The sequence below is a fragment of the Schistocerca americana genome, chromosome 3 (genome assembly GCF_021461395.2).
Source record: "Schistocerca americana isolate TAMUIC-IGC-003095 chromosome 3, iqSchAmer2.1, whole genome shotgun sequence".
NCBI lineage: Eukaryota > Metazoa > Arthropoda > Insecta > Orthoptera > Acrididae > Schistocerca > Schistocerca americana.
This window is the reverse complement of record NC_060121.1, coordinates 916,230,652-916,242,563: the sequence shown is the minus strand read 5'-3', so window position 1 is coordinate 916,242,563 and position 11,912 is coordinate 916,230,652. Positions and strand designations below refer to the sequence as shown.

The window sequence follows — 11,912 nt, the reverse complement described above, 5'->3', positions numbered from 1 at the left end:
GAAGTTAAGTCCCATAGTGCTCAGAGCCATCTTACAATGAAGTCGTACCATTTGCGAACTTCCTACTCGATTTGTAGACTTGCTGCTGTGACAAGCATGCATCACCGTACTGAACCTTCATTCGTCGATCAATTTCAATAGGTTTCACACAAAAATCGAATAACAGAACGCTGTTCTTCCCTGGTACAAGTCGCAAGTCGGGCGGCCATCTTCATACTAATACTGCGAAGGTATGTGTGCATCTGCACTATGCTGCCACCTACAGGCCATTCTGCACGCTGTTGGTAGCACGTTTACCAATTTACAGGATCTCTTCTTCATCTTCATCTTCATCTTCACGCGATCAGGCCCACAGGACCGCGCGACACCACAGTTAGAGCTCTCCATCCGTCTCTGCTATCTGTCTCCAGTTTTCCGTGACTTCCACCTGCAACAGGTCTTCTCTCACTCCATCGATCCACCTCTTTCTAGGTCCTCCCACTGGTCTGCTGCCTGACGGGATTCAGTCCATTGTGATTTTGGGCCATCTTGTTGCCTCCATTCTAACAACATGTCCAGCCCACTGCAGTCTTTTGCTTCTCATCACTCCCAAGATGTTAGGCTCTTTGTACAGCTCTTCTAATTCAGTGTTATGGCGTCTTCTCCATTCTCCAGTAGTCTGATCTCTGACTGGTCCAAATATTTTCCTGAGGACTTTCCTTTCAAATGTTAGCAGTCGCTTAAGGTCTTGTTTTCGAGTGCTCCAGGTTTGAGAACCATAAAGTACTACTGGCATTAGTAATGTCTTATACAACCGTAGCTTTAGTTGTTGCGAGACACTTCTACATTTTAATATAGGGTCTAGAGAGTGATAGTATCTGTTTCCCGCCTGCAGTCGTGCTTTTATCTCTGCTTCAGTTGATGTTACTTCTGTAAAAAATGATCCAAGGTATTTGAACTCTTTCACATGTTTATACCTGGTGTTGTTAACAATTAAATCTTGAGAGTTCTGGATCTTTCTTCCTATGGTCTTATACTCTGTCTTTTCAGAGCTAATTTATAGACCGATCCTAGCTGCCAATAACTCCAAGGTCTGGATACTTCTCTTCAGATCTTCTTGTGTGCATGCTAATAGTGCAATGTCGTCTGCATAGGCCAGATATGTAATGTGTTCATTACCAATTTGAATGCCCTCGATGTTTTCTTTGTTGAAATCCCGCATTACCTTCTCAAGTGCCAGGTTGAAGAGGACAGGTGATAGCCCATCTCCTTGGCGTAATCCTGTTACAACTTGGAAGCTTTCTGTCATTTGATTGCCTACCTTAACCTTAAGTTTTGTGTCATTTAGGCATACCTCTACCAGTTTGACCAACTTCTTTGGCATACCAAACTCTGTCATAGTTCCAATCAGGCTAGGTCTATGTATACTGTCGTAAGCCTTCTTGAAGTCTACAAACAGGAGATGTATCTCTCGTCCGTATTCGTACATTTTTTCACAGACCTGTTTTAGGACAAATATCTGGTCCGTGGTTGATCGCCCTGCCTGGAAACCTCCTTGGTATTCTCCAATTATGTCTGTTGCTATAGGTTTTATTCGTTCTAATAGGCAGTTGGAGAAGATCTTATAACAGGTGTTGAGTAGCGCTATGCCCCAACAGGATAACGACTGGAAATTTCGATTTGTTATTACAAATTTAAGGTTTTCATTTGACTCACCCTCGTAGTTCACTGTGACCTCTGCGTTAATTTGTGTAGAAGTTTCAGTGGTTAACAGTAGTAAGGTTAAGTTGGGTTGTTTCGCTGGTATTCTTCGGTGCGGTTTCAAGGTTAAGCTAAAAAGGGAAGTTGGGCCGTATATCTCCTCGATTTTACTTTCGCTGGCGTTATCGCCGACAGGTACAAATCTGGGCAGGGAAAAGTATCGAAGAACGCGATCGTCGCGTCTGGTCGGAGCGATTTGCGAGGTGTCTCGCGCCCGGCGGAAGGCCGGTTGCCACGGGAAACGATCTAACAACCCTCTCTCCAGCGCGTGCCGCCATATCGAATCCGTGACGTTCTCGGCGGCGTAAAAAAAGCGAAGAAATCGAGGCGCAAGCGCGTTTCGGGTATCGCCGAGGGAGCCCGCGGTGAGTGAGTAGACTAGGGCTCGTTATACATATATATATAAGGCCGCGCGCGCCGCTCGCATGTCTGGCCGCTCGTTACTCTGCTCGGCATTAGCGGCGGCCTCGCGTGCGCCGGTCGCACACAATGGTACGAGTCACAACTTGCCCCGTTCCGTCATTAGTCCCTTTTTGCCTCGCAGCCGCCCATTAGTATAAACTTGCTCTTGCGTCATAATTGGCTGGCACCGGCTGGTATATAAATATGAGCGCTTCTGCTCCCCGCCCGCATCGACAGTGTCTGCGACACTGTGCCTTCATCTCCGCTGTGTCACCCGATCGGCGAGAGTGCGCGACCTGCAGCCATGGCTCTCTTCAGGAAGAAGGAGAAGAAAAAGAAGAAGAAGAACCCGGTTAGGCGCGATCTGGCGGCGGAGGCTGCGGCCCCCCGCGCGCCGGCTGCTCGCAGATGCTTCGGCCGCGCGGAAAACCGTGTCTGACCGGCTCGCTTATGTTTGTGTTGCGCAGGCGGGCGTCGGCAGGAGGATGGCCGGCAAGAAGGGGGCGATCGTGCAGCTGCAGGCGGAGATCAACACCGACGAGGAGTGGGACAAGATCCTAGCCAAGGAGGGCCTGCTCGGTGAGTACCCAGCTGCTCCGCCCATCAGTAACAGGCACGCCACAGCGAAAACATAACTGAAAGGCACGCTTATTATCACTTATGGAAGTGGTTTATTTTCACTTTAACTTAGTCACATCTCCGCACTAGTGATTGAAGGCACTGCACTTGCTCCTAATGCTGAACACCCTCGCTTTCGACATGACACACTTACCATGCCGGCCGGGGTGGCCGAGCGGTTCTAGACGCTACAGTCTTTGTCTGTATTTCATTGTTCATATATAGCGAGTACATAAAATTTTGTAAATATAGCTGGATCACATACATACACTGCATTTACATGTAATACTTCGTCCAGAAGACGAAAACTGAATTTCGGAAATTGTTTTCCACTGGCATGTTTATACCTTAAGGCTGCAAGCGGATTTGCTATCCCATTTAAATATGGCGTCTGGAAAATAGCTGTTCCAGTTCCTAATTTAGTCTGCACAACCTCTATTTCTCATAAATTAAATATTGCAGGTAGACAGCTTCATGGTTAGTCTAATATTTCTACTTCTCCATCACGGTACAAAAAGTCACTCCATCCGAATTTTTAAAAACAAGACATAGCCTGGCAACCCAAGCATATTTCAAAGCTGGCCAATGTGGCCGAGCAGTTCTAGGCACTTCAGTCTGGAACCGCGCGACCGCTACGGTCGCAGGTTCGAATCCTGCCTCGGGCATGGATGTGTGTGATGTCCTTAAGTTATTTAGGTTTAATTAGTTCTAGTTAGTTAAGTCCCATAGTGCTCAGAGCCATTTGAACCAACACCTACCAGTCGATTACATTCCTTCGGCGTTGCCATTTATTTGTCCGAAACTTTGAGTCAGCATCCCTTCCTAATAAAGAAGATTTTGAGCTCAAGAAGTTGAGATTAGCCTTTTCCTTCAGAGATCTTGGGCATACACTTTTTCAGAAAAAGAAGACGATGCGGTTATGTTCTTTGAAATGCATTGAATTTGATTTTAAGACGCAGATCCCGCACTCCAGTAGTTAAATAATGCATTTTAATGTATTATGTACAATGTCGTAATGACATAACCCTGATTAAGATTGCACATTTTCCATGTTTCATATGCACTTTACACGTACCTACTGTGATTATGCGAAACTCTTAGAAGGACGCCATCACATTTTGCTTTTTCTTCGCACTATTAGGTGGACTATAACATGCCGTACCTTGATAGAGCCCAAGTGACTTCTTTTAAAAAGTATACCGATTAATGATTGAGATTTTTATTATTTGAGTTTTTTTTTTTACCAAGGCTAACACTTTTTCCAAGCCCTATTTTGTGTCATTTAAGTAATTATTTACTGTATAGTATGCATTATTTAAGAGCTGTACTTTAACTGCCTGTTTAAACGTACCAATCTTAAGGACATTTAGCTTTATTGTTCTGGGGAAACAGCGTTAAAAAAGTTAGACTAAACGTTTCTAACTAAGAACAGTCGACGACACATGGATGTTGTTAACATCTGACTTGGGCCGTGTCCGCTGCCGCGCGGCTCCGCTCAGCTTGCACAGTCATTGCCGCTCCCATCATTTAAATAATTTTAAAAAAAAGACTTCTAAATTTTAACTACCGCTTTCACCAGATGATGGTATACTGGACGTGAATGGTGGGGAGTGGCTACAGGGCAATGTTCAACGTTACTATGTTATAAATAGCGTATATTGCCTGAGGATGCACCGATAAGTGGTGCGAAACCGGTCGCAGATTTAATAAAAATCATTCATACAGTCAGTGCGGAATTTTCTATGAAAAAAAGAAAATACTGGATTGTGTTTTTTCGTTTGGTTTTGTTCGATACATGTAAGTTAAGGCTGGCACTTGTTCCTTTATCGTGAATACAGCCGTTAATGTAATAATTAGTAGTACTTTACTTTATGTCCATAATATATCGGTAGATGTGCTCAGATGGTGCAGTTGTAACACCCTACTTTTTTAAACAGATTGTTGCTATGAATTCTGCTGATGCATCAGCTCCATACTTCACAATCATATACAACCGTTCGCTCGACGAAAGATCCGTACCCAAAGACTCGATTGTTGCACAGGTCACATCAATCTTCAAGAAAGATAGTAGGAGTAATCCACTTAATTACAAGCACATATCGTTAACGTCGATATGCAGCAGGATTTTAGAGCATATATTGTGTTTGAACATTATGAGTTACCTCGAGGAAAACGGTCTATTGACACACAGCCAACCTGGGTTTAGAAAACATCTTTCTTCTGAAACACAACTAGCTCTTTATTCACATGAAGTGCTGAGTGCTATTGACAAGGGATTTCAGATCGATTCCGTATTTCTGGATTTCCGGAAGGCTTTTGACACTCTACCACACAAGCGGCTCGTAGTGAAATTGCGTGCTTATGGAATATCGTCTCAGTTATGTGACTCGATCTGTGATTTCCTGTCAGAGAGGTCACAGTTCGTTGTAATTGACGGAAAGTCATCGAGTAAAACAGAAGTGATTTCAGGCGTTCCCCAAGGTAGTGTTATAGGCCCATTGCTGTTCCTTATCTATATAAACGATTTGGGAGACAATCTGAGCAGCCATCTTCGGTTGTTTGCAGATGACGCTGTCGTTTATCGACTAATAAAGTCATCAGAAGATCAAAACAAACTGCAAAACGATTTAGAAAAAAATATCTGAATGGTGCGAAAAGTGGCAGTTGACCCTAAATAACGAAAAGAGTGAGGTCATCCACATGAGTGCTAAAAGGAACTCGTTAAACTTCGATTACACGATAAATCAGTCTAATCTAAAAGTCGTAAATTCAACTAAATACCTAGGAATTACAATTACGAACAATTTAAATTGGAAGGAACACATAGTAAATGCTGTGGGGAAGGCTAACCAAAGACTGCGTTTTATTGGCAGGACATTTAGAGAATGTAACAGACCTGCTAAGGAGACTGCCTACACTACGCTTGTCCGTCATCTTTTAGAATACTGTTGCGCAGTGTGGGATCCTTACCAAATAGGACTGACTGAGTACATCGAAAAAGTTCAAAGAAAGGCAGCACGTTTTATATTATCGCGAAATATAGGAGAGAGTATCACAGAAATGATATAGGATTTGGGATGGACATCATTAAGAGAAAGGCGTTTTTCGTTGTGACGGAATTCCAATCACCAACTTTCTCCTCCGAATGCGAAAATATTTTGTTTACACCGACTTACATAGAGAGGAATGATCACAAAAATAAAATAAGGGAATTCAGTGCTCGTACGGAAAGATATAGGTGTTCATTCTTCCTGCGCGCTATACCAGATTGGAATAATAGAGAATTGTGAAGGTGGTTCGATGAACCCTCTGCCAGGCACTTAAATGTGAGTTGCAGAGTATCCATGTAGATGTAGATGTAGATGTTGTCTGTAGTCGTTTAATATTGCACCTTTCCTCCGTAGTTCGACTATTGTGGTTAGGGTCGGTTTCAGGACATTTTCCACACAAATGACTTAACGTTTCACACCCTTCACCTTCACCCCTTTTCATCCACGTCAGTTTTCAGTTATGGTGCGCACTGTACATGAATGTTGCTCCTCTCCGGTTGGCGCCCAGAACGGCCACTACTAATTCTGACACGTCCTGTACAGAAGTCTTACAGTTGCGGCACCTCCGGCAGCCCTCTCGGCTTGCCGCCATGGCTGGCAGCTTGTGCAGTTTGGGTCTTAAACCGGTCCTGATTCTCGCCGTGGTTAGGGCACCTGCGTTTGTCCAAATGCAAGCAAACACACACTCAGCTATTGGTCGTTGTTCCCTGGGTGCTGCAGCGCCACGACAAATATACCCTATTTATGAATTTGGTATTTTGTTTGTCATTCTCTCACGAATGATATAATGAGGCATGCTGAAGCACTAAAAAGGTTTCAGTATTCTTATTATTACTGTACCAAATATTTCAGCAATTTAGTTCTTGTTACAGATCTAACTGGCTAGTGGTGTGTTTACGGTTTCGTCGTTCATATGGGGCTACCAAAATGTGTTTAGTTTAAAATATCGTAATTAAGAAATGTGGCTTTATGACGAAAACAAAGACTAAGAATGAATTATTTCGCTATCACTTTATTCTTACAGTTTGTCTGCTAGATGTGACGCACATAGAACATTTTTATATATTTGGAAATCTGATTCATAAGCTTTTCTCAAGAGAAAATCTTGTTTTTTTTTTTACTATTATTTTATTTTGGAATTGAGAGCAGATAAGTCACAACTGGAAGAGTATCGCGCGCTGTGCAGGGCACAATATTGTTTCAAGCTAATAGTCAGCAACGATATGAAATATATTTTTATTCGAATCATGTATTTGAAAACAATTCACAAACAGCGATCCAAAGTTGCAGGTCCTATATTACATGACGGAGAACAGCAACAATTCCTGGAATAAACGTTACTTTAATTTGCTTATTAGGACTTTGAATCTTGATTAAAGAATTGAGAAAAATCCAATGTAAAGATAGGTTTATTTCCAAATCTCCAAACAAATTAAATATACAGGGTGTCTGTCGCACCTAAATCTGGCCGCGCGGGATTAGCCGAGCGGTCTACGGCGCTGCAGTCATGAACTGTGCTGCTGGTCCCGGCGGAGGTTCGAGTCCTCCCTCGGGCATGGATGTGTGTGTTTGTCCTTAGGATAATTTAGGTTAAGTAGTGTGTAAACTTAGGGACTGATGACCGTAGCAGTTAAGTCCCATAAAATTTCACACACATTTGAACATTTGAACCTAACTCTGCCACCTCAAATATCTCTGGAACAACAGTAGCTATTCAAAAATACCGGCCGGAGTGGCCGAGCGGTTCTAGGCGCTACAGTCTGGAACCGCGTGACCGCTACGGTCGCAGGTTCGAATCCTGCCTCGGGCATGGATATGTGTGATGTCCTTAGGTCAGTTAGGTTTAAGTAGTTCTAAGTTCTAGGGGACTGATGACCTCAGAAGTTAAGTCCCATAGTGCTCAGAGCCATTTGAACCACTTTTATTCAAAAATGAGTTTCACCAGCATGAACGGACGGCAGGGGCTTAGGAAACAAAATACTATGCGAAATTTTAAAACGTGAACAAAGACTACTTTCAACTCAAACTCGTGCATTTTATGAAGGACACCCCCTATTATTTCGTATGCAATCAATAGCACGAAAAATCAAAAAAACAATGGCGTTGGGTGCATCGCAATACGTCAATTACATCCCGAGACATTGCCAAGCGAAGTTGACGCTTGAAATAAATGAAGCACACACCAAGCGCACGACACGACCTGAGACTCAAGCGTGCACCTCACGCTGCCGGTAATCGTGATGTGGTTGACGTACTACGTCAATGGAGTGTTAATGTATGGTGTGGTATTGTATAACAACACATCATTGGCCCATATGTCATTGATGGCACTCCTAAAGAGGGATGATAGGTTAGCCCCTTCTTGAGCTGTACCTTACTTGAACCGGTCCACCTTTTATAATGTGTCAAATAATGTGGTATGAGAATGATAGATGTGCTGTGCATAATGTTTATTGTTGCGAAATGACAACTAGAGGTACAATTAGTGATAACACACTTGGTTTCAAGTTTCCAAACCTCATAAGTTCTGAACTATGTGGTTTGTAAGGGCTAGCAACGGTGTCACAGTTTCTGACGTAATACATTGCATGCAGTACTGTGCTCAGAGCAGGGGTTGCCTGCTCTGGCGCTTGTATCCTGCCGTAAACATACCAATAGCACCACGGCTCGCTCTACCTTCAGTGTACAAGTGTCTCCTAATCTTGTCTATTGAACTGCTCTCATACTGTAGCGTAATTCACATACGTTGCCACATTAAAACCCGTTTTCTTGTGGCTTGTTACTTTTGTCGTCATCTACTTGATATGCTGGCCTTCAGTAATGAAGAAAAAGTAGATATAATTTTAATGTATGGCGAATGTCACAGAAATGCTACCGCAGCTGTGACACTGTATGCTGAACGCTACCATCATCGGCGGTGTCCGTCACGTCGAACCATTGGCAACATCTGCAACACACTCACGGAAACAGGAAGCTCACAAAACGTCGACGTGCAACGCCAGCGACTGGCAATGGAAACGAAATAGCTGTTCTGGCTGCTGTAGCGTACAATCCTCAGGTGGGTGTACGAGAAATTGCACGAGGTGCAGGATAAAGCCACAGTACAGGGCTATTACAAATGATTGAAGCGATTTCATAAATTCCCTGTAGCTCCATTCATTGACATATGGTCACGACATACTACAGATACGTAGAAAAACTCATAAAGTTTTGTTCGGATGAAGCCGCACTTCAGGTTTCTGCCGCCAGAGCGCTCGAGAGTGCAGTGAGACAAAATGGCGACAGGAGCCGAGAAAGCGTATGTCGTGCTTGAAATGCACTCACATCAGTCAGTCATAACAGTGCAACGACACTTCAGGACGAAGTTCAACAAAGATCCACCAACTGCTAACTCCATTCGGCTATGGTATGCGCAGATTAAAGCTGCTGGATGCCTCTGTAAGGGGAAATCAAGGGGTCGGCCTGCAGTGAGCGAAGAAACGGTTGAACGCGTGCGGGCAAGTTTCACGTGTAGCCCGCGGAAGTCGACGAATAAAGCAAGCAGGGAGCTAAACGTACCACAGCCGACGGTTTGGAAAATCTTACGGAAAAGGCTAAAGCAGAAGCCTTAGCGTTTACAATTGCTACAAGCCCTGACAAAGTCAAACGCTTTGAATTTTCGGCGCGGTTGCAACAGCTCATGGAAGAGGATGCGTTCAGTGCGAAACTTGTTTTCAGTGATGAAGCAACATATTTTCTTAATGGTGAAGTGAACAGACACAATGTGCGAATCTGGGCGGTAGAGAATCCTCACGCATTCGTGCAGCAAATTCGCAATTCACCAAAAGTTAACGTGTTTTGTGCAATCTCACGGTTTAAAGTTTACGGCCCCTTTTTCTTCTGCGAAAAAAACGTTACAGGACACGTGTATCTGGACATGCTGGAAAATTGGCTCATGCCACAACTGGAGACCGACAGCGCCGACTTCATCTTTCAACAGGATGGTGCTCCACCGCACTTCCATCATGATGTTCGGCATTTCTTAAACAGGAGATTGGGAAACCAATGGATCGGTCGTGGTGGATATCATGATCAGCAATTCATGTCATGGCCTCCACGCTCTCCCGACTTAACCCCATGCGATTTCTTTCTGTGGGGTTATGTGAAAGATTCAGTGTTTAAAGCTCCTCTACCAAGAAACGTGCCAGAACTGCGAGCTCGCATCAACGATGCTTTCGAACTCATTGATGGGGACATGCTGCGCCGAGTGTGGGAGGAACTTGATTATCGGCTTGATGTCTGCCGAATCACTAAAGGGGCACATATCGAACATTTGTGAATGCCTAAAAAAACTTTTTGAGTTTTTGTATGTGTGTGCAAAGCACTGTGAAGATATCTCAAATAATAAAGTTATTGTAGAGCTGTGAAATCGCTTCAATCATTTGTAATAACCCTGTAGTGTGTGCAGAATCTTGCATCGGCACCAGTTTCATCCGTTCCATATATCACTGCACCAAGAACTGTACAGGAATGACTTTGAATCCCGCATTGCATTGTGTCGTTTTGCACTCAGCAGTTGGAAGGTAATCCAGTATTCCTAAGCAATACGTTGTTTACGGACGAGGCTTCATTTATAAATCATGGTAATGTGAATCTGCGGAACATGCACTACTGGTCCGTTCAAAATCCCCACTGGATTCGCCAAGTTGCTCATCAACGACAGTGGAGTGTCAATGTTTGGTGCGGTATCATTGCTAACTTTATTATAGGTCCCTATTTTTACCGTGGAACGTTGAATGGACAGCGATATGCATCATTTCTTCAACACACACTAGTGCTCCTCATCGAGGATCTAGGATTGGAAACTCGTCTATCGATGTGGTTCCAACATGATGGGTGTCCCACACACAATGCAAAAGTTGCCAGAGAGGTTCTAGATGCGACATTTGCAAATAGGTAGTTGGGGCATGGAGGTACTGTGCGATGGCCAGCATGGTCCCCCGACTTCACGCCATTAGGCTTCTTTGTCTGGGGCGCAGTGAGAGACAGTTTGTATCAAGATCTCCAAACGACAATAGAGGATATGCAACATCATATTACTACGGCGTGTGCGGCAATATCTGTAGAAACTTTAGAATCTGTGCAACAGTCTCTCGTTACCCGTCTGCAAACGGGTATTCATGCAAACGGAGCGCACTTCGGGCATATGTTGACGTGACACAGTTTCCTTGGTCAAGATGTGGGTGTATTTTCTATGCTGGATGTAATGCACAACAATACAGTTGCTGTGGGCGACAGGGCACTAGTAAATGTGTTTAGCAAAGTGGATTCAAGTGTATCATCTCTATTTGTAGCTCTAGCTGTCATTTCGCTAGAATAAACATACATTTACAATTTGAAAAACGTAACTTTGCGCTTTACGAGTTACTTGTTTATTTTTGTGGATTGTGCATACCTTTCCATTGTGTGAACCTCTGACACAGGCAGCGTTAGGTGCACGCTAGAGTCTCAGGACGTTCGCTAGCTGTGCGCTTCATTTATTTCAAGTGTCAACTTCGCTTCGCAATTTCTCTGGATGTAATTGACGTATTTCGATGCAACCAAAGCCATTATTTCTGTGATTTTTCATGCTTTTGATTGCATACGAAATAATAGGGGCTGTCTACTTAAAAATACACAAGTTGCTTACGTTTTAAAATTTCGCATAGTATTTGGTTTCCTAAGCCCCTGCCGCATGTTCATGCTGGTGAAAACATTTTTTGAATATCTATTGTTGTTCCAGAGATATTTGAGATGGCAGAATTAGGTGAAACACCTTGTATAGCACGTCGCACTTAGTGCAGTTGCAGTGGAATTCTTCTTCTGCTAATAAACAGTTACTCTGACCAACGCAAAACACATTAATTACTGTCATGAGACATTACAGAGCCACAAAAGGGACCAAAGATCATAAAGAAATTAAGGTTTCTGGTACTATTCTGTGACTACAACCTTTACACTTAAGGTCAATCAATTTTCCTTGAATGTCAAAAATTGTTTTCTGGTCATACGACATTAATTACTATGAATGAAGTCCACCTTAAGGATAGGATAAGGGTCATAGGTTTCAGTCACGTTTATTTT

At 43.5% G+C, this 11,912-nt stretch overlaps 1 protein-coding gene across 1 annotated transcript in view; it reads left to right on the top strand.

The window, feature by feature from the left end:
* The first annotated feature begins 2,381 nt into the window (after positions 1 to 2,381).
* Positions 2,382 to 11,912, top strand: part of LOC124606517 (thioredoxin domain-containing protein 3 homolog) — a 155,977-nt gene continuing 146,446 nt past the window's right edge. Inside the window, exons 1-2 of the mRNA XM_047138501.1 lie at positions 2,382 to 2,494; positions 2,610 to 2,721. Of these exons, the coding sequence (XP_046994457.1) occupies positions 2,447 to 2,494; positions 2,610 to 2,721 (160 nt within the window). The 5' untranslated portion in view covers positions 2,382 to 2,446. The remainder of the gene's footprint in view (positions 2,495 to 2,609; positions 2,722 to 11,912) is intronic.